Source organism: Ciconia boyciana, chromosome 21 (assembly GCF_034638445.1).
Source record: "Ciconia boyciana chromosome 21, ASM3463844v1, whole genome shotgun sequence".
Classification (NCBI taxonomy): Eukaryota; Metazoa; Chordata; class Aves; order Ciconiiformes; family Ciconiidae; genus Ciconia; species Ciconia boyciana.
The window spans coordinates 6,214,706-6,237,242 of record NC_132954.1 but is presented as its reverse complement, the minus strand read 5'-3'; the positions used below and the strand labels follow the sequence as shown (position 1 = coordinate 6,237,242).

The following is a 22,537-nucleotide window of genomic DNA, read 5'->3' as shown; positions in this document are numbered from 1 at the left end:
TATAGACCACCCAACCAGGATGAAGAGGCAGACGAAATGTTCTATAAGCAGCTGGCAGAAGTCTCACAATCGCTAGCCCTTGTTCTCATGGGAGACTTCAACTTACCCTATGTCTGCTGGAAATACAACACAGCAGAGAGGAAACAGTCTAGGACATTCCTGAAGTGTGTGGAAGAGACCTTCCTGATACAGCTGGTGAGGGAGCCAACTAGGGCAGGCGCCTGCTGGACCTGTTGTTGGTGAACAGAGAAGGACTTGTGGGTGATGTGACAGTTGGAGGCTGTCTTGGGCATAGTGATCACAAAATGATAGAGTTTTTGATTCTTGGAGAAGTAAGGAGGAGAGTCAGCAGAACTGCTACCTTGGACTTCCGGAGGTCAGACTGTGGCCTGTTTAGGAGACTGGTAGACAGAGAGTCCCTTGGGAAGCAGTCCTGAAGGGCAAACGGGTCCAGGGAGGCTGGACATTCTTCAAGAAGGAAATCTTAAAGGCCCGGGAGCAGGCCATTCCCATGTGTGGAAAGACAAGCCAGCGGGGAAGACGACCGGCCTGGCTGAACAGAGAGCTTTGGCTGGCACTCAGGAGGAAAAGAAGAGTTTATGACCTTTGGAAGAAGGGGCAGGTGACTCAGGAGGACTACAAGGATGCCGTGAGGTTATGCAGGGACAAAATTAGAAGGGCTAAAGCCCAACTAGAACTTAATCTGGCTACTGCCGTAAAAGACAATGAAAAATGTTTCTGTAAATACAGTAGAAGAAAAGGCGGGCTAAGGGGAATCTCCATCCTTTATTGGACATGGGGGGAAACATAGTGACAAAGGATGAGGAAAAGGCTGAGGTACTTAATGCCGTCTTCATCTTATTCTTTAATAGTAAGAGCAGTTGTTCTCCAGGTACCCAGCCCCCTGAGCTGGAAGACAGGGACAGGGAGCAGAATGAAGCCCCCATAATCCAAGGGGAAATGGTTAGCAACCTGCTACACCACGTAGACATGCCCAAGTCTATGGGGCTGGATGGGATCCACCCAAGGGTACTGAGGGAGCTGGCGGAAGTGCTCACCAAGCCACTTTCAATCCTTTATCAGCAGTCCTGGCTCACCGGGGAGGTCCCAGTTGACTGGAGATCAGCAAATGTGATGCCTATCTACAAGAAGGGCTGGAAGGAGGATCTGGGGAGCTACAGGCCTGTCAGTCTGACCTTGGTGCTGGGGAAGGTTATGGAGCAGATCATCCTGAGTGCCATCATGTGGCACGTACAGGACACCCAGGCGATCAGGCCCAGTCAGCATGGGTTTGTGAAAGGCAGGTCCTGCTTGACCAACCTGATTGCCTCCTATAACAAGGTGACCCACTTTGGGGATGAGGGAAAGGCTGTGGATGTTGTCTACCTAGACTTTAGTAAAGCCTTTGACACCATTTCCCACAGCATTTTCCTGGAGAAAGTGGCTGCTCATGGCTTGGACGGGTGTACACCTTGCTGGGTTAAAAACTGGCTGGATGGCTGGGCCCAAAGAGTGGTGGTGAATGGAGTTAAATCCAGCTGGTGGCCGGTCACAAGCGGTGTTCCCCAGGGCTCAGTATTGGGGCCAGTTCTGTTTAATATCTTTATCAATGATCTGAACGAGGGGATCAGGTGCACCCTCAGTAAATCTGCAGACAACACCAAGCTGGGCGGGAGTGTTGATCTGCTGGAGGGTAGGAAGGCTCTGCAGAGGGACCTGGACAGGCTGGATCGATGGGCTGAGGCCAGTTGTATGAGGTTCAGCAAGGCTCAGTGCCGGGTCCTGCACTTGGGCCACAGCAGCCCCATGCAACGCTACAGGCTTGGGGAAGAGTGGCTGGAAAGCTGCCCGGCAGAAAAGGACCTGGGGGTGTTGGTTGGCAGCCACCTGAATATGAGCCAGCAGTGTGCCCAGGTGGCCAAGAAAGCCAACGGCTTCCTGGCTTGTATCAGCAATAGTGTGGCCAGCAGGACTAGGGCATTGATCGTGCCCCTGTACTCGGCACTGGTGAGGCCGCACCTCGAATGCTGTGTTCAGTGTTGGGCCCCTTACTCCAAGAGAGACCTTGAGGGGCTGGAGCGTGTCCAGAGAAGGGCAACGGAGCTGGGGAAGGGTCTGGAGCACAAGGCTGATGGGGAGCAGCTGAGGGAACTGGGGTTGTTCAGCCTGGAGAGAAGGAGGCTGAGGGGAGACCTCATCGCTCTCTACAACTGCCTGAAAGGAGGCTGGAGAGAGGTGGGGGTTGGTCTTCTCCCAAGTGACAAGCCATAGGACAAGCAGAAATGGCCTCAAGTTTTGAGGTTTAGATTGGGTATTAGGAACAATTTCTTCACCGAAAGGGTTGTCCAGCACTGGAACAGGCTGCCCAGGGAAGTGGTTGAGTCGCCATCCCTGGAGGTATTTAAAAGCCGTGTAGATGTGGTGCTTAGGGACATGGTTTAGTGGTGGACTTGGCAGTGCCAGGTTTAACGGTTGGACGTGATGATCTTAAACATGTTTTCCAACCTAAATGAGCCTATGATAACTCAAACAGAAACCTGCACCTGGGTCTGGGATGGCAGAGCTGGTCGGAGCAGCACTGGGGGCTTCGTGGCAAAACAGCACAAGCCTGGAATAATATTTTGTGCCCTCTGCCAGGCTTTCACTGTGCCCAGTCCAGCAAATTCTGCTCCCCTCTTTGTTTTTGAAGCCATTTAAAACAGTATTTTCAAAAGCCTCAGAGCTCACTGTTTTGATACCTTCCTGTTCATCTGAAATTTTAGCCGGTCTCAAAACCCCCAAATGGCAGGAGGATCCATTTAACTCAGCCAAATGTCTGAACAGTTGAGGCAGTTTGCAAGTTGCTTGGGACTCCTGGGATCAGGAGGTGATAATTCACTTAATTTTTAAAGCGATGTAAATAGATGTCTGTATTCTGCACTGCCGTGTTCTGAATGCAAACCCTTGCTGCCACTTCTCAGCCCGCAGAGCTGTTTTTGCACGTCTGCTGAGCTTAGAGGAAAGTGGGTATTACAGCGGGCTGTAAAGTCATGTCTTTACTCATAAGTACTTGTTTCTCACCTCTTTGGTTGTGCAAATGCAGCGCTCTCGTGCAGAACTGGAAAATGTAATGCCAAAGTGTTTTAAAGGTTTTCTTTTTTTCTTTTTTTTTTCCTTCCCCCCCTCCCCTTCCTGCTGGACGTGGTCTCTTGCAAGGGAAATAGATATTTTGGGGTCTAACACAGAATGCATGCAAACAAGAAAGCGTATGCTGTGGCTGAGCTTTGACACTGCCAGAGCCATAAGTTTAGTTTTGAGGTCTAGAGTGGGAAGTTTTTGGGGAAGGGCTGGACCGTGGCCATTCAGCGTGACCCCTTCCTCTGGTGCTCGGCAAGAGTCCGTGTGGACCTGCACTGGTGCTGGGGTCTGCGTTTCCAGCTGTGCCGGGCTGCGTGGGGGACGTGGCACCCTCGGTGTGCCGGGGGACCTGCCGCCCCTCGGCTCTGCCCTTTGACAGGGGCCGGTCGCAGGGTGACATCTTCCCTCGACATCAAAGCAGATGGCGTCAGCCTGTGACACTGGGACTTCCACTGGAAGTCTTCTATGGGGGGGACGAAGGCATTGTGAAAGGTATTGGCCCCCGGGAAGTAAAACAGCCACAGTGCAGCCCTGTGCAGGAGCTGTCGGTTGGGGGGCAGCCCAGAGGCAGGGTGATGGCCGCAGGGCTGGACCCGCCATGTTCCCGCGCAGAGGCTGCGTAACCTGCCCCGCTTGTGTTGGCTCCGCTTCCCCGGTCACCCGCCTTTGTGTGCGAGATATTCTCAGTTATTAGATAGTAATTTAAGCATCAGTTTACCCTCATTTTGTACAACAATTAAAGGTTAAACAACTGTAAATCAGAGGAGGAGGTGAAATTAAAGCTTTCTTGGTAGCGGCGAGTCACTGGCAGGATTTTTATGTAATCAGTGTACAAGCTAGCGCTTCTGCCATGAATTATTCATTCCAGCAGCAAACCTTCCTGAGTGAATTGATTTATATACATGGCAGTAAATAGATGCAGATCCCTTGTGAATCCACATGTCAGACTAGAATTAGGACCTTAAAAATGTTTATTCCGCTAAGTTGGGGGGCGAGGAGAATAAATAATTTAGAAAATGTAAGAGCAAACAAAATGCACATTCTCAATCCAGGTTCTCTTTCAATAATGTAAATCACAATAGGGGTGTAATTATGCAGGCTGAAAGGTATTGACTTGGTCAGTGTGATCAGTAATGGCTCTGCAGGGGTCACTGCAATTTCTGCTAGATGAACTCCACTTATTTTTTGGGAAAAAAAACAACTTTGCAGGAACTTTATAGCCTGCTTTATTATTCAGGATAAATCAAGGACGAAAAAGGTTAAAATGGCAGAAATAATGGGGTTTGGGTTTTTTATTATTATTATTTTTTTAAATGTGTGTGTTTTATGTTTAGCAGGGCAAAGGCAAGCGAGATATTTGGAGTGGATGAGTAAATACAGAATAAGAACACTCCAGGAAAAAAGGGAGGGGGGTTTCCCAGATTTACCAGAGGGAAGGGTGAGTGTGTGCATGTGCATATGTGTGCGTGCAGTCGAGGTTTGCAGGGCATTGAGATCTCTTCACAGTGTTCAGTCCGGTGAATGTGTCCTGCTGAGCTTGGTGCTTAAGGGAGTCGTTCTATCGAATTCCACAGGACGACCGCAGATCAGAAGCATTAGGCTGAGTAGGAAATCTTCGTCCAAAGAGACTGCGAAGAATTGAGGCTCTGCAGTAAGCAGATGTGCGAAGGCTGGAAGTAAAGGGAAATCTACCTGCCGGAATTACCAAAGTTCCGGCATTCTCCCCAAACCCACCGGCAGTGGAGCCGAACAACTGCGGCTTCTGCCGCCGGCCAAGAAATGAAGTTTGGGGCCAACTTGTACAAGTCATTTATGCTTCCGATTTGTCTTTAAGGGCCCTTTTTTAGGTTGTTGGCCTAGAAGTTTAATTTGAGGTATGCAGTGTTTGAAAATTTCATCTAGAGCTTACAGATTAAAGCTGTTTTTTTTCCAAATACTGTTGGCACTCTCTCAGGTTTGCTCTCTGACTCTCTCAGGCTGTTCACCAAACTTGATCTACAGCACAGCTTATTTTTCTTAATGGGACACTGAATACTTTGAACTCCCAGTATTTAGGAATAAAGGCAGAATCCATTTTAATGGTAATCAAGGAAAACAAATCTGTGCAATTACATGTAGATCTTTGCTCAAGTATAAGAGCTGCTTTTCAGTGTGAATGCAGATTTATCAGATCTCATGATGTTACTCATTGAGGATTGCATTGATTGTCTAACTAATGGAGTCAAGTGACTTCCTTAAGCCTCCAAATGTTATGGGGCATGGCAGAGAAAGGTGGGAGATTTGAAAATGCAACTTGAGTGATTTGACTAAAAGCTGAGAAACAAGGCAGTTCCTTGGATTAAAAAATCCTGTGGTTTAATGGGGATTTCTTTGTTTCTATTTTAGCTCGTGGGTTGCTAGTGGTTGCTTTCATTTGAAAGTGTTGCAAAAGTCTTCAGGGATTCCTCAAAACAGAAGAAAGGCTCAGATTCTCAGCGCTGTAAATTAGCTGTGAAATTACAGGAGCTCTCCCTTTGTAGCAGGAGAAGCCAGCACCCCGATATGGAAGTCTGGAGTGTGGAGTTTGCTGGAAAATAGCTGTATAACCCAGACGGTGGTGGTCAAAGGCAATAGGTCTCCAAGTTTTGCCAGTGCATTAGCACAGATAAATACCAGAGCTGACTTAAAACCTCAGGGTGTGTTGCTAACTTTATTAGTGGCCCTTTCACTGATACTATTTTGGTTTATTAGCATGATTGCAGGAGCTGTACTGTTACTTTTTTCTTTTTTCTCTTCAGATCCAGGTGATCAGTTTTGTTACTGAGCAGAACTGGGATTCCCTGGAAGTGTTTGATGGAGGAGATAACACGGCCACCATGCTGGGAAGTTTCTCTGGTACGTGTTCAGCATCACGTTCAGTGAAGCCTATCAGTGCATGCTTAATTCCTATTCATGTCAGCTGGACTTCAGCACGTACATAAAATTAAGCGTATGCTTAAGTGCTTCAAAAACTCAGAATAGATTTAAGCATGTGCTTAAAGGGAACCATATGCTTTGTTGAATGGGGGATTTGATTACTGTCTTCCTGCAGAAAATGTTGATAGCGAGCCTTAAACACAAAACCAGTGGGTTAGGTTTGGCTTTTTAGCAAAAACCCATGAGCACTTCCATGTCCTAGAAGGGGGAGTTCCCGCAGCGCTGCGGGGTTGTGTGGGGTTAGCTCAGACCACTGCACTTGACAGGTTAACCTCACCTGGCTGATTTGCACCAAAATAGATGAAGGGCTACAAAACAACCTTTCTTTTGCTCGGCAGTGGGGACCGTGGCTTTTAGCACAGCAGGGAGTAGCAAGCAGCCCAAGAGCATTGTAAAGCTTTTAAATAGCAGAGCCCCTTGCAAACCGATGGCTCCGATTCTTGCTTATTTAACGAACAAATGTGTTCAAAGTGCTTCGAGGTTGGTAAGGAGAAAAGTCATGCATAAAGACCAGCAGATTTTGCTCCCAGCGCTGCGTTTGGGATAGAACTGCCTTGACCTGGTGCTGCAACAGCTTCCAGGGAATGAGGCAGGAGAGGGAATCCGGACCTTGCAGGGGACCTGCACTCCACCCACGCTGTTTCTCATCACCGGTTCCCTTCTCCATGCTTTCAGTCTGTCTGGTCTGTAAGTGGTAAAACATCACATGACGAAATTCATCAGTAGACTTTAAAAAAGCCATTGCGGAGAGGCCTTGGGTATTTCTCAATTGGCCTCATTAGAACCTGATCAAAACCAACAGAGCTTGTTAAGTTAAAGGACTTTCTGTTCTCAGCCTCTTCTGCAGCTAGTCTCCGAGGACACGGGGGAGGACAAAAGAATCCTCTTCAGTATCTTTGTGCCCCTCTTGTTTTCCCAGGAACTACAGTGCCTGCGCTGCTGAACAGCACTTCAAACCAGCTCTATCTGCATTTCTATTCGGATATCAGTGTCTCTGCTGCCGGCTTTCACCTGGAATACAAAAGTAAGAGCAATTCAGCCTTGATCTTGCAGTTCCTCTGAGCAGTGGGGAAATGGTTACGGAGCCGTTGCCTGGTAGAAGTGGAAGCTGCTTAGTGGGGAAGGCGGTGAGCTTAAAGGTCCATGCTTATGTGGTTCCCTGCTCTCAAGTTGCAGAGAGGGAGTGAGCGTTAAATGGAGAAGAGATGCAGCAGAGGAGATGTGGGGTCATGGGGTGACCCTCATCTTGCTGCTGATGCACTTTGTAGCACCTGCTTGGTTTCTGTGTTGTAGTGCAGGAGTTGCGGAGGCCAAAGTATTAAAAATTCATGGCGAGTTGGCTTGTTCAGCACAGCGCTGTAATCTTTGCTCGGGAAGTGCCTAAAATGATGCTTGCCAGAGTTTGGGAGGGGCTGCCTGCTCTTTGCATTCAATGTCAGTCATTGCTGGAAACAGCACGCAGGGCTAGACAGATCTTCATACGACAGTTCTGGTTGGAAGGACCTCAGAGGTCATCTCATCGAACCTCCTGCGGAAAGCAGGGTCAGATATGAGATGAAACTAGATTACTCACTTTACACATCTTTATGCAGTCTGTGCTTGAAAAACTCCCCACAAACATTCTGGGCAGCCTTTCAGCACAGGATGAGTGCTGCAGCCCCCGGCCATCCTGGTGCTCCTCTGCTGAGCTCAGTCCACTTTATCAATGTTTTTCTTATGCCGTGGGGTGCAGAACTGGGTACGATATTTTAGGTGCTGTCTAATGGGTGTTGAGTAGAGGGGGAGTAGTCACCTCCCTCCATCTGCTGGCTGTGCTCCTGTCCGTACAGCCCAGGACACTCTCGGCTACCTTTGCTGCCAGGGCACGCAGCTAGATCCTGTTCAGCTTACCCGCTGGCATGGTGTCTCTCTCTGCTTTGTGCTTAGAGGTGTAGCGTCCAGACACTGGACAGCACCATTTCCCTTGTGATTGATAGGAATGCGTGGCCACCCGCCTTTTGCAGTCTGCAACTCAGGGATGCACATTGGCCTGAGCTAATTGGGAAGCTTTGAGATCAGGTTCCAAAGGAGGCAGTGCCTGACGTGTGGGCACCCACTCCTTTCTCCCTCTCTATTGTGTTGGACAGTTTAGTGGGTCCATCCGTTATGGATTATGCCGACACCCTAGCAGAACGGCAGCACTTTGCTTCCAGCAGGTCTCATGCAAGGCTGCATTCAGTTCTTGGGTATACAGACCTGAGAACATGATTATATGTGATGATATACAGAGACTATATTTTAAAAAAGAAATCCTCAGTGGTAAGAGCACAGACCTGACTAAAACTGGAAGGCATGGCAGGGAAGAGAGTCTCTTGGGAAAGGGCTGTCAGGTTTGGATAAGGATGCCAAAAATTCATTCTCCCCCATGTCTGTGTTTTGATTCCTGCTATTGGAGCAGATGTCCATTCAGGAAAGGTGTGCTACAGCCAAGCTGCAGTGGGTCACAGTGATGGGGGCTGTTATCTCGCTGGTGGTACTGTACCAAGGGCTTGAATTATTCACATATAGTCCGGCAGCAGCACAGACAGTGTACAAGCAAGCAGGTGCAGAATAGCAGCTCTCAGCTCTATTCAGCGCATCTAAATGGAATGTTTAGCCAGCAGTCAGGAAAGCAAGCAGGCTTGTGCATTTGCAGTGTACTAAAGGTACGGGTGCACCAGGGCCAGGAGCCAGTCTGGTCTTTGTGCAGCTCTCAGGGGACTGGTTAATGCGTGGCGATGGTCTGGCTCTGTTCCTGCGCTGGTAGCAGGGATGGTGAGCTGATGAGAGATGTGCTGGGACTGCTGTCTCTGTTCACGCAATCTTCCTTGGGGCAATGCAAACATAATTGTTTCTTGCTGGACACAGTGTCTGACAATTGGTTCTGATCACGAATCTCGTGTTTGTCTCTGAAGCCAACCAATGTTCTGTTTATTTTTTCCAAAGCAGCAAATAGATTTGAAAGTGCATTTCATTTTGTAAAATGTCCACAGAAATGGCATAGCTGTTTGACTGCAGAGACTGTGTGCTTTAAGAGGGCCAACTAGTACTAAGCTCTCCAGGTTTTACTGGGTTTTCAGGTTGAAACCTTGCACATTAATGGATCCAGCAAGATTACCGCAACCAAGACTGGGGAGAGAAAGTGTGCCCCAGATAGCTCTCTGGGAGCTGGAGAAATGGATGTTGTTTTAGAAATTCTCTTGCTGCAACTCTGTTTCTTCTCCATTTCTGTTTCAGTCAGTAAGTTCTTTGAGGATGGTATTACCCCATTGCAACAGTCATGTTCAGGTTTTTCATGAGGCTTGGGATTATCAGGCTTGTTTGGTTTCTTTGCTGAGAAAATACTAGGTGTTGATTTTCAGGGCAGCTGGAAATAATATATTTTTTGCTTTGCTTGCACAGTTGGAATTTCACAGCTCTCAGCCCCAGGTTTTGTCTTTGTTTGGTTAGAGGTGCTGCAAGGAAGTTTTGAGAGATGAGTTGAACACCGGAGTTTGTTTCCTCCCCTTTCTCCCTCACTGGATTCCTCGGGCAAAGCTCTTATCCCTACATGCTCGAAAGCCAAAGCAGAGCAAGAACAATTTAGGACCGAGTGAAACTCAGTGCCCACTGATCTGAATGGGAAGTTGTTTCAAGCTATTTTCTCTCTTGTCTCTCTGAAGGTCAAGCAATACAGCCATGTGTTGGGAGGGACTCCATGTTTTCTTGCTGGGAAGCGTGACTCGGGTTTTAGGAGGAGAGTCAGCATCTTCTCTCTCATTTCTTTTTTTCATCTGCTTTCGGCTCAGCCTGCAGCCTGTAGGGTTTAAGCAGAGCATTAGCCCTTGCAGTGCTGCAGAAGGTTATCTTTTGGTGGCAGCTGCCAGCACTGAGAGCGAGGGAGGTGCTGGCAGGCAGCTGAGCCGCGGTGGGTGCGAGGCGACTGCAGACGCCGGTCTTCGTTTTATCTCCGTTTGGTGTTGCAGAAGGCGGAGGGGGCAGCGGGTGTGTAAAGGAGAGCACGTCACCCCACACGCGACTTCAGGGATTGTTAATTGGGTTTGCAGCAGGATATTCCCAGTTGTGAATGTAGCTCAGATGGAAATGGGATTGAATGAAATTTTTGTAGGCTGTTCTGCAGGCACCGTCAAGGACCGGCCGTGCTTACTGCTGCTTATATCTCATGGTAAATTCAATCTGTAATTGAAAACAGGAAGAATAGGGTCGGAGAATGAAACCATGCTGCTTCTGCCCAGAAAGGGACAAATTACATGCAACACATACCGTATGCCCTTGATATTGCCAGCGAGGGACAGCAGATAGTTCCCTCTTGCATCCCCTCTGGTCTTCTATCAGCTGCTGCCGGGTTGGTAAAGGAGCATACGCGTAACAGGGATACGGGCCTCGGATGGGGAGGGCTCGTGGCGGGTGTTTTGCTTTGTGAACCGTTGAGAATGAGCTGGTTTTTGCTTTGCAGTGGACATGCTGTCGCAGCTGCAGCTCTTCCATCAAGTCATTAGGGTTCAGTCAAAAACATTTTTAGCCATGAATCACAAAATTATTTGTGATACCTTTGTAAGTTAAAAATAGTGTGTTCCAGGTAAAGCGAAGGCACTAGGCGTGAATACCTCTGGATCCTGGACGTGCCCTGTGACAGAGGGGAAGGCCCTGTGACCAGGGGTGTCTTTGCGGAGAATCCAAAGGCCCTGGGACTTTCCCACCCAGTGTCTGTGGTGGAGGTTGTTGGTAAACAGGGGGCTGGGATAAAATGGAGGTGTGCGTTTCTGTTCCTTCTGCCTTGAGCGCAGACCCCATCCCCGCTCCCCGGAGCGCTCAACTCGCTCTTGCCTTCACAGCCGTCGGTCTGTCCAGCTGCCCCGAGCCCCCCGTTCCTGGGAACGGCCTGAAGATCGGTGAGCGCTATTTAGTGAACGATGTCGTCTCCTTCCAGTGTGAACCAGGCTACGCCCTTCAGGTACTGAACATTTTCCAAAAAAAAGGACGAGAACAAACACCTGGGATACAGGGCGGCCCTCCAAACCCTGTGTCTTGTTTTTCTCTCCTCCAGGGCCACTCTCACATTTCCTGCATGCCAGGCACCGTCCGCCGCTGGAATTACCCACCTCCGCTTTGCATCGGTAGGACTCCTTTGTACCTAGCAGATATTTATAGCACTTTTCTCAAAAAAAAAAGGTAAAGGTCTGAGTTAGAGAAATGCAGATTTGCTCTGGAAGTGAGATAGTGTGTGGAAAAATCTTCATTTGTTGCAAGGGGAAATTTCAAAAAAGAAGTCCCTGTCGGTCACCCAGAGTGCTTTATTTTGAATGCTTAAAATGTAAAATACAAAAAAAGAGTTTTCTCAACAAAAACTCATTCAAAAGGGAAAACCTAAAACTTCTTTATACTGAAAGCAGATTGGGTTTATGGGTTGAGAGTTTCATTTCCATCTTAAGCAGAGATCTTAAGACTGTGGTTTATTTTTATAAAATGCATCATGATATCACTAAAACTGCATCTTTTACTGGAGCCTGTTGCCGTCCCAGGATCTCCGAACGGCACCACCTGGTGCCGTGCTGTCCCTGCTTTGGTGTCTGGCAGGTCCGGTGTGACCAGCAAGAGCCAGGTCCCTTGTCAGGGCAGCTGTGTGCCTGCGGCACCCTCAGAGGAGCAGGGCTGAGACTGCTGAGTGTTTCAGGCCTTCGGAGAAAAGGACCAGGCAGTTGTTTTCCAGCGTGGAAGAAATAAGCCCTAGGAGAAGAGGCACAGAGGTGAAGGGAACTTGCTGGAGTTTTTGGATTATTTTCAGTATTTTGCTTTTAGCAAATCTAGATGTTTAATATTCATATTGCACATTTTACAGCTTTGAGAGAGACATTTATGCATTTAATAGCTTTAGTTAACAGTTATTTCAGGCTCCTGCTGTTCTAGCTTACATCATTTTGCTTTAAAGTAATTATAAGAGCTAACAGTTCTTTTATCCGATGATCTGCAGGCCAGGAATAAATACAGAGACATTTACAGCAGAATGGCTGAGCTAAAGGGCTCATACCCATGGGAGTTGCTCTGAAAGAAATCAGAAGCCCTTCAACTCAGCATTAGAGTTGGGGGATCCCAGCGTGGAGGAGGATCCCAATATTATCATCTAGCTAATGACTAGCTGAGCAACTACAAGCTTCAAGTTTTCTTCTTTTAATCAGCATCGGTCACCCCATTCAGTAGGATTTTGCCTGGTTGGGCTGTGCCTTCTAGGCACTATCACGGGGTAAACACTAGTGCAGTTTAATTCGGATTGTCTGCTTTTGGACAGTCAGAGCAAGTGCAGCGGCACCAACGCCCATGCCCCTGTCTGTTCGTATCCCTCAGCTTGCATCACACTTGACTGAGAAAGGTCATCCAGCTTGAGAGAGGCATAAATACGTCTCTGCAGCCAAGCGCAGATCATCGTGAGTGACCGTCATCTCTTACGGGGATGCCGCAGCACCCCATGCTGACAGTCCTGAGGCTCGCTGTCCTGTGCTAATCACGCACTGACGTGTCTAAACCCTGTCCAGAGCACCGCTGGCTGCCGGCCACACAGGAGCCCAGGCTTTGGTTGTTCCTCTTCTCAGAGAACAGCTTGCTTCCCTGCGAAGCGTGCTGATTTTCTTTTGGTCTAGTTCATCCAGATGCTTGACTTCTAAATAATTTAGAAGTAGTTCTTTTAAAGAGCCATTAAGAGGAAAAAGAAAGAGAAATCTTCTGGGAGAAACCTTGTTAGCAGCAAGTACACACGTAATGAGATACTGGACGAAGGGAGTCTGTACCTTCCCTGTCAGAACGTGTTAGGAGTACACCTGGGTGTATTTGGCTAGATGGTATTACCGTAACAAGGTAGAGGTCATCCAGATAAGCATGGGAAGATGCTATCTATGCATAAATTTCATGTGATGCCTTTTGTAAACATATTTTGTGCTGTCATCTCTGGATCGCTTCTTGGTAGGGAATTTACTTCAGTCGGTGTGCAAACACGCTGTTCTATATTTATCAGTAATTGCCCAGAGATTGACAAGTATAGCAGTCAAGGTAGATCAGTTAACCAGAAAAAGAAGTAGTGGTAACTGGAGTCAAGACAGGATCAGTCTGTTTTCTTCACAGTAATTTTCAAACAATTTTAAAATTCAAACAAGTGCTGTGTGCATGATGTGCACTGTCACAATGTCTATGGACAGAACAGAGCGTCTGTCTCTTCTCTTGCAGCTCAGATCTGTCTCTCCCACCGTGATTGCCAAACTGGATCTCTGGGTCCAGGCTTTTATCTCCCTGGGCAGGAGAAAGGCAAATGCATTAGTAATGCGGTCATGCAGCGCCCGGCAAACTTTGTGCTAGTTCCATAGCAGGCTTTCCTTTTTCTCTTCTTTGTTTTTAATTTCTTTATTTCCACACAGCTTGCCGGCCGTGGCCATCATCCAGAGAGACCCATAAGTGATCCTGACTGTTAACACTCTTGATTTTACAGCCCAGTGTGGAGGAACAGCAGAAGAGATGGAAGGAGTGCTCCTGAGCCCAGGGTTCCCAGGAAACTATCCAAGCAACCTGGACTGCACGTGGAAGATATTGCTGCCAGTGGGGTTTGGTGAGACAGCTGGGTTTGGTTTGATGCTATCACAAAAGAGATGATAGGAAGATACCGACCCTGTTCAGTCAGTGCATGGTCAGTGCTGGATGCATCGCTTGCCAAGTTGAGTTACAGAAACTCTGTTGTTTGACCTCCTGATTGCACTTTCCATTAAGATGCATTTATATGGTGCTATGAAATGATAAATATTTTTTCAAAAGGTGATTACAGGTCACCGTGGAGTGTAACAGGTTGATACGGATCTGTGGGCGCGCCTCTGAATCAGCTGTAACATCCTCCCTTCGTGTGCTTGTGTACTTCCCCAGGAACTACTCACGTTTGTAATAGCCTTAAAACATCACCAGTTGCATCACCCTTTATAAATGCAACAAGTGACCAAAGCTTGTGTTGGATTATATCCTGCCTCAGCTTCAGTTCACGCAGGCATCAGCATGTTCAAAATGAGGATCTTTCCAGCCATTAGTGAGAGAGAAATTTGCACACCTCCAGCTCAGCTCTTCTCCGGGCCAGCCCCATCAGGGTGCCTCATTGCCAGGAGGTGGAAGTATTGCACGCCTGGAAAGTGCTGACTCTCCGGGTTTCCTGAATTAACTCTCCTCCTCCTGGTGTAGCTGCCGTGTGCTGCCGGGGAAAAGAAGCACCTGGCTCAGCCTGGCCTGCCATCTGAGCTGGTTACGCTCAGTTTGGCGAGGGGTGATCCGTGTAGCTCTGTGCTTGCCTTCCTAATTTCTCTGGTGTCAGGCAGAGGGAGAGGCGTGCACAGGCACTCCAGCAGCTTGAAACTATGGGCGTTAATAGCCTGAGCTTGTCTGAAACGAGCAGGACCCATATACCTGCAGGCACCCTCTACCTCCAACACGGTAAATGTACTCCTGCTGATTGACCAGGCTATACTGGGCATCACTGGGTGAGCAGTGCTGATGTGCTGCGGCTTGGGTATAGCTTTAGAGGCAGACTGTTCATTCCTCCTCTCCAGGTGCTCACGTCCAGTTCCTAAACTTCTCCACTGAGCCAAACCATGACTTTGTCGAAATCCGCAACGGGCCATATGACACCAGTAACGTCATCGGGCGGTTCAGCGGCACCGAAATCCCAGGCTCTCTCCTGTCGACATCTCATGAAACCACTGTGTACTTCCACAGCGACCACTCACAGAACAAGCCAGGCTTCAAGCTGGAATACCAAGGTAAGGAGGCCACCGAACAAGCAGCAGCGGGACAATCCTGTCCCCAGGTGCTAATGGTGAGGGCAGGGGAGAGAGGGCAGGCATCATGGTTGTGGCTATTCTGTTGAATTAATTCCATGAGGACTTAATCCAAATGAGTGGAAAGGTGTTACATGAAGGCTATGCTTAATCCTAATAACTGAGATCTGTTCACCCGGACTTATGCCTACAGCAAATAACAAATGTTCCTAGAGTGCTTTGTGACAGTGAAATGCCTTTGAATTAATTCCAGCCAGACTCACTTAGATCTTGGCTCTGTCGACTGTCATGTACAAAGAGCAGAGTCCTCAGCAGCCATGAGTTTGCTCTGGATTTTTGCAGCCGCTTTTCAGTCTCAGCTGAAGTCCAAATGCATCCTTAGCTGCAGCCTGGCCTTGAGCTGGGGTAGGCTGGTGGAGGGAACCGGGTAAATAAGTAAGTAGCCAAATAACGTAACGACATGGCTGGCGTGGATACCTGGAGTAAAAGTAGAGAAGTAAGTTATTAAAATCAAAAGATGCCCTCAGAGCCGTTCTTGGAGATGATGGGGGAATGGAGGTGCCTACCTTCTTGCCCAGCCTGAGTCCTTGGGCAGTTCCCTGGTTTTGAATGTGATGTCCTCTGAGCAGCAGCCGCCTTGGTCTCTACAGCCAGCAGAGCGAGGCCCTGGAAATGCTCCTTCTCTTACTGGATTTGCTGCTCTGTGAAGGTGCTGGACTGGGGCTGCCCGAGTGAGCCTTTGCCCTGTTGAAAGAGAACACGAACTTTTGGCCCTGCCTGATCCGCAGCTCTGCCTTGATGAGTGTCTTTGCAAAACCCTTTGGTCTCCTCTGTCCACCTGTCCTTGGCATATGGGAATACAAAGGGGCAAAGGATGTCCAGGGCAGATCGTGTACTTCATACTGAATACAGTTAGGACGGGCTTTGCTACGCAGGAGCTGGGAGCCAAGCGGTCCAGCTGCTGCCTGGGAGAGAGATCTGAGGAGTGGGAAGGATGGAGCGTGTGTCTCCAGCCATGTGATACAGCCAAGGACTGACAAAGGGCTGACTCCCCAGAAATAGCAATAAAAGCTGCTACTCATACTTAATTGAAAACATTAATTTTGTCTTGGCTGTCCTGTTCATGCACCATATAATTCATGCGCTACTGCACAATTTAGGAAGGAATGTGCTCTGTGAGGCACTCTGGGTAATCTCATGGAAATTGCTATGCAAATTAGCTCTAGCAAGGCTGACCAATAATTTATAATGCCAGGTGGAACATGTTAACCAATTGACTTGCATTCGTCATCAGGGTTGTCCATGTTTTGTTGAAAAACAAGGCAGATTTCCCAATTAGAAGTGAAGTGCAGGGTGACTCTGTGAATACAGGCTGTGAGACTCCGGCGGACCAGGGCAGACCCCGGTGCTCATGTCTGCGGCTACCACAAAGCAGCAGCAGGATTTTCCTTCAGCCTTCATGCAGATGTGTGCATGGTTCATTAAAGTTTATCTCCTTCAATTAAGTCGCTGTATGAGGAGGAAGTAGCCAAGCAGCGTGGTGGGTGTACTGTTCCTGCTTTTGTGAGAAAATATGAAGTATGAAACATTCCTCCTTATTTTTTATTTTTTCAGCCTACGAGCTGCAGGAATGCCCTGACCCTGAACCTTTTGCTAATGGTGTTGTAAGAGGAGCCGGTTACAACGTTGGCCAGTCCATCTCTTTTGAGTGTCTGCCTGGCTACCAGCTGATCGGCCACCCGGTCCTGACCTGTCAGCACGGCACCAACAGGAACTGGGACCACCCGTTGCCCAGGTGTGAAGGTATGGCTTTGGGGTCACCCTGAGAGCACCTGGACGGCCATTTTTGGGAGAGAAAAGGCTTCAGCTCTCTGTTCTTGGCCTCCTTTTGAATTGTTGTTTTATAATTGGGCTGAAAGTTTCTCTGGAAGCAAGCATCGCTGGAGGCAGGCTGGGAATATGCACTTTGAATAAAGCCTCAGCCCCTGAGGTGTTGAAGCATGTTCTCAGTGGGTTGATGTTCAACGTATTTCAGCCTAGTCAAAGTGAACATCTTGAACGGTTCAAAACCAAGGTGCATCTTTTGAGATCATGGGTTTGAATCTCATGCTATGGGTGAGGACTGTCTCTAGCTGTCAGTCTCACTGCTGGTGCCAGTGGGAGCTGCGCTTTCAGAATGAAGCAGTCCAGGGTGATTGTAACAATCATTCTTGTCTGCTTTATTTCTTCAACAATGCCTACCTTCCGTTGATTTAGTATTGGTAAATAAAAACAGTCCCTGGTAAAAGACCCTTGCAGCTCTGGGGGCTCTTAGTGTGGGAAGACTGTGTCCCTGTCTAGTCTCCTTAGTGTGGCAATGATGGCATCTCCAAAATGATCCAGATGGGAGTTCTTCAGTAACGTTGCATGGTCTCCTTTCTGAAGACCATGTATGCTAGGAGGACCCTGTAGGCTGAAGGAGTGGATCTATGTTCTAAGCACCGAAGCTCAAATGTCAAAATTCTTTTTTCAAACCCCAATAGGGCTGTTTCAGCCTTTCATCCTTTGGGCCAATGGACCGAGTTTTGTGTGGTTTACTTTAGAAGGTTTTTGTGTGAACCCTTAAGAAGTTCAAGGCTGCTTATTGAAGATTTCCCACCGCATTTCCCAGGAGCACTGACCTTTATCCCAGCCTCTACAGCACTCGGTCTGCAAGAGCTGTGCGCTGGGGAAAGAGAGGGAGAGGTGATATTTTTCCTCTTTTAAGTTCTTGAACCCCAGAGAACACAATGCATAAAGAAACAAACCCTCAGCTGCTCTTTCGCTGACCCCAGCAATGCAACGCGGATGCGTGTTAGCTGAGAAACTGCCCAGTGCTCAGCTGGGTGCTGCTGGTAGGGTGGGGGGCTGCTGGTAGCAGGATTATGCCCTTACCTACCTCAGGCATCAGCTCTGCCAGCTACAACCATCCAGTTCTTCCTTCTTTATTGTGGTTTTTTTAGGTAGCTTTCTTGTTCTCCAGCACTTCCGATAGCACGGGGGGGTGAGGGGTTAGGTACATTTTGGACCGTTTGCTTTTTTTCTCTGTGTGCACATCTGGTGGGCTGTTAGTGCTGTTAAAGTCAATGCAGAACTTTCCTTTCCTAGCTGTTTCCTTAAATGGTCCATTTTTGCATAGCAGCAAGTAGTGAGGACTTGCTGCCTTAGGCTAACCACCTCACCTTTCCTGCACAGGTCACAGCTGAAAGCCCTTTTAATTAAAAGAGAAGCTGTAATTCTAAAATAAATGCACAGAAGCTGAGGTTTCTAGCACCACTCCGGGGAGTTTTTCCAGTGATCAGCAGGCTGCCTGCTGCTTTGCAGGGCAGAAAGGAACTTGGCCCCCAAGGTTCCTTGGGTGTTTGTTTCAGAAAATGAGCGTATGGAGTTATATAAATACACATGCTTTTCTCAGCTTGACAGACCACGTGAGTAAGCAGAGCAGAACCAGGCAGGGAATACATGGAGCTTGGCTCTAACCTCACATCTGGAACATCAAGTCAGGGCCAGGGTGGTAGAATTCTGTGGAGCTACTCCTGTACAAAGCAGAGTGAGCGTTCAGCACTGAGCCTGAATTAATAAGTTGTGTTGGGAGGGAGAATGTGTTAACCCAGTCCTTGGCTTAGGCTAATACAGCTACGTGGCTTCTAGAACGGAGCTGGCTCAGGCAGATGACACTGTCTGCAGCTATCCCTGTGCCTTCAGTTGTTGCAGGTTGCCAGTAACACGCTGCAGATGTTACCATCATTTCAATTGAACTTCCATGCCAGAGAGGTCCAGAAGCCGATGCTTGTACATGGGACTTTCAGACCGAGGGACCTGCTGTGGCCCTCCTGCGTTGCCTTCAGCAGGATGTCATCTTTCTCTCCCTCTTTTTTGCTGCCCAGGCTGTTTCTAATTGCCTCTCTTCAGTTTGCAAGTTCATTTGGACCTGGAAGATACCTAGTGCCATAGAACTGTCGTCTTGATTAATGAATTGGATGCTGCTGTCATACAAATCATCATTTCCCCCCTGCTCAGATGTGCTCTGTGAAAAGCCAGCTGCTCGGTGGCGCTGGTCCCGGCCACGCTGTATGAAGAAGTGGATAGATTTGCCCACTGGTGTGATCTCGTCAGGAGCTGTATTTTCCATGCATGGGTGCAGACAGCTGGTGGAGCCCAAAGACTCTTACTGGGGCATAAGATAGAGTTTATTTGCGCACCTGGCTATCACATCTGTACAAAACACCCTGACAGTCTCCTTTCAGCTCTGAAGCACTTAATAAATTTATTGTAATGGAATTAAGTTGAAAATGTTAGATGTAGTTGTGACAGATATGAATTATTCGAAGCAAGCTAGGCCAAAGTTTGGGGGCTGGATCCTCCAGAATTGCTGTCTTTTTATGCAAAATAAAGGAGACTAAAATGGGAAATAGAGGATCTTTAAGAGTTATTGTTTTGGAGGGTATTTCTTCATTAGGTTTGTGTTTCTATTTGATTACCTGCAGTGCCTTGTGGGGGGAACATCACCACCCAAAATGGTACGGTTTACTCTCCTGGCTTCCCCAACCAGTACCCCAATTCCCAGGACTGCACTTGGCTTCTCACAGTGCCGGTGGGATATGGAATCCATCTCAACTTCACTCTGCTGCAAACAGAGCCCTACAACGATTTCATCACTGTTTGGTGGGTACAGCAAAGGTGTTGAGGACTCACTAGAGTTGCTACTAAGGCTCCATTTCAGAAAGATGCTCTTGCTGATAAATAGAGCACCCGTTGCTGCGGTGCGTGGGTGGTGCTGTGTCTGAGAGCAGGAGTATCCTCTGGGGACACTGGGATGAGGATTTGGAATTTTTTAAACTCGGTGTGCTTGATAGAGCCTTTAGATTGAGGACCATGTGCTGCAAGGGGTTAGCAAATTGGACAAGGTGACTATCTCCAAACACTGTTAATGTTACGTTCCTGAAAAATGCAGGCAGGGAATGCAAGGTCAGTGAAGGGAATGATTGCTGAATGACTGGGCTGCTCGTGCCAAGTGATGGAAATGTCATCCTTTGGGTCTAGAGGGGAGTCCGTGCAGGAATCCTTAGCTTTCATGGTGCTTTTGCCTTGGTGTTGCGCAGCTCACAAGGAGTAGTCCCACCCTTGGCCCTATAGCAGCGCCTGTAAGACCTTATAGGTCTGTCTTGCCATTCAGTTCTGTGATCATCAGCAGTTAAAAGTGAAGCACATCAGAGCCCTGCTGTGACGGGGATTAGCAGTCACTGTCCCACTGGTTTGCTACAATTACCATGAGTAGGGGCTGAGCTGGCGGGGGGATGCAGACCGGCATCCCAGCTGTGGCGGGAGGGTGTTCGGGGGCAGAGCCCCGCTCGTCCCGCTGGATGCTTGCATCAGCCTGTCCCTTCATCTCCAAAATGCTCTGCTGAATGGAATAAGGAAACATCTCTTGGGAAGCCTGAGGGGCTTTACAGAGGAGACTTTATGAATGGTAAACGGGGTCTTTATCTCAAGCTGAATTTAGTTGAAATGAATCTTGTTCGGACTCGCATAATAGGAATTGCCTTCCACTTCTGATTTCTCTGACAGACATTTTCTGGGGCTCATTTTTTTTTTCTTCCTTTTGCACTTTATCTATGGCTTACCTGTGTATGGATAGAAGCTGAATGAAGAAAAAAGCCATTGGTAAATCATTTACATTTACCAGTGTCCTCTTCTGGTTTTTCTTTTGCAATCAGAGATACGCAGCCCTGCAGTCCAAGCTGATCTCCCAGACTGCAAAGGCAACGCGGGGATGGCGTTAGGCACCAGAACTGGCTGTGACCCCCAGCTGCCTTTTAAATAGCAGCAACTGGGAACTGTGCCCTCTGATGGAAAATGGGCGCAACTCTGCTGCGGTTAATGAAGTGGCACTGATTTCTTCCCCCCAGGAGCCTTACAGGCTGGGATCTTCCTCTCCTATTTGGAGAAGGGAAGAGAAATGGTGTATTATCAACTTCAGTCAGGCAAGGGAGCACACATAGCTGCACTGGCTAAAGAGCTTGTGGCCAAATTCTTGAGCTTGCTGCACTCAATCAGTATCTGATTTTCAAAATATCTCAGTGTCTGCTGTGCAAACAGAGAGTGAAACTCCTTTGAAAACTGGCCCTAATTCTTCAAGTTCTGAGGTTATGAAGTTCATGTTTGTAATTGTCTACTGGGTGAGCACTGCACTGCCAGAGAAAATTGTCCTGGTTACAGTGGAGTGGGGAGGGGGACTGGGGGTCCAGGTCAGCAGCCTAGGGAGCTGCTAGGGAGCTGCTGAGGCTATATATAGACTAGATGTAGAAAAGGGAGGACAAGGAGGGAAGAGCAGGAAGGAGTTCCTGTGCATGCAGTGTAGGAGGTTGGTTGTTGCCTAGGATTAAAAACATGTAATAATGCTCTTTTCTTGTGTTTCTGACATGATTTTAGGGATGGTCCACAGCAAACAGCCCCACAGCTTGGTGTGTTCACTGGCAACTCTGCTAAGAAATCAGCCCAAAGCTCTTCCAATCAGGTTCTGATGAAATTCCACAGTGATGCTGCCAACGGAGGGATCTTTGCCATTTATTTCTATGGTCTGTATTGCTTACTGAGCAACGCATGCTTTTTATCTGCCTATGGGATGCAGAGGGGCATGGATCAGTTGTGGCTTGTGGAGAGGACTAGTTCTGGGGAAGAGAAGATGTGGAAAAAATACACTTTTACCTGAAATCTTCCACAAAGGGCCCAGTTTTCACAGATTTGAGATTGAAGGTCTCTTATGCAATCGAGTGCTGGCAAGTGGTCACACAGTCTGTGCAGATGTGGAAATCCATCTGTGCAGATGTGGAAATCCAGTTGTGGTAATTCAAGCACAGATCAAGTGCCTGCAAACTAACAGCCATGCCAACCCTACGCCTCTCTCAAGGTGGTGCCCGTAAATATCGTCCTCTCCATGGCAGATCCCATTATGGATAGCTCCGCTTCGCTTACCTAAAACTCTGCTTCACTGCAGTGTTGGCTGGCTGCAGTACTGTCTTTCCAATGCTATGCTAAACCAGTTGGGTCATCTTGGTGGCCTGTTTTAAATGGCAGCTATGTTCCAGCTGAGAGGTGACTTCATTTCTCTGGGGAGGAGAAGGGTTCCTGTAAATTCCTGAATTACTTAGGGATTCTTTGATGCGAGTGCAGCTCACCCTAGAGAGATGTTGGGTATTACATTGAAATGAGAACATTTGCTTTCCACCACTAAACAAGAGCCCAACTTTAAATTGGATTAGCTAACAAGTTCCTGCGGCAGTACTGGGATTTTGGAAGGTGCAAATGGAAACCTCCTCTTGCTTTGGTAATTTGCTGGCAACAGCATCAACAAAGTCTTAGATGAATTACACGATGAATCTGTGCAGAATGTCTTATCTTATGTTCAGTTCCGACAGGCAAGTATTATACGGATAGGCTGAATTTAAAGAATGTTTGCTAGGCTTCGGAGGGAATTGGTTTACTGCTGCAAAACACTGTAAGATTTATATTACTAGACAATGGCGCGTATATAACAGTTATGCAAAAAATTATGGTTTAGGCAGTTTGGCTCAGAAATGAGCAGTATGTAAACACTGCTGCAGCTCAGCGAACGCTTCCTTTTGTAATAT

At 47.9% G+C, this 22,537-nt stretch overlaps 1 protein-coding gene across 1 annotated transcript in view; it reads left to right on the top strand.

The window, feature by feature from the left end:
• The window catches only part of CSMD2 (CUB and Sushi multiple domains 2), a 313,890-nt gene that overhangs the window by 243,850 nt on the left and 47,503 nt on the right, over window positions 1-22,537 (top strand). The window contains 9 exon segments of the mRNA XM_072885005.1: window positions 5,895-5,991; window positions 6,992-7,096; window positions 10,926-11,044; window positions 11,138-11,207; window positions 13,565-13,681; window positions 14,661-14,870; window positions 16,503-16,691; window positions 19,394-19,571; window positions 21,339-21,484. Of these exon segments, the coding sequence (XP_072741106.1) occupies window positions 5,895-5,991; window positions 6,992-7,096; window positions 10,926-11,044; window positions 11,138-11,207; window positions 13,565-13,681; window positions 14,661-14,870; window positions 16,503-16,691; window positions 19,394-19,571; window positions 21,339-21,484 (1,231 nt within the window).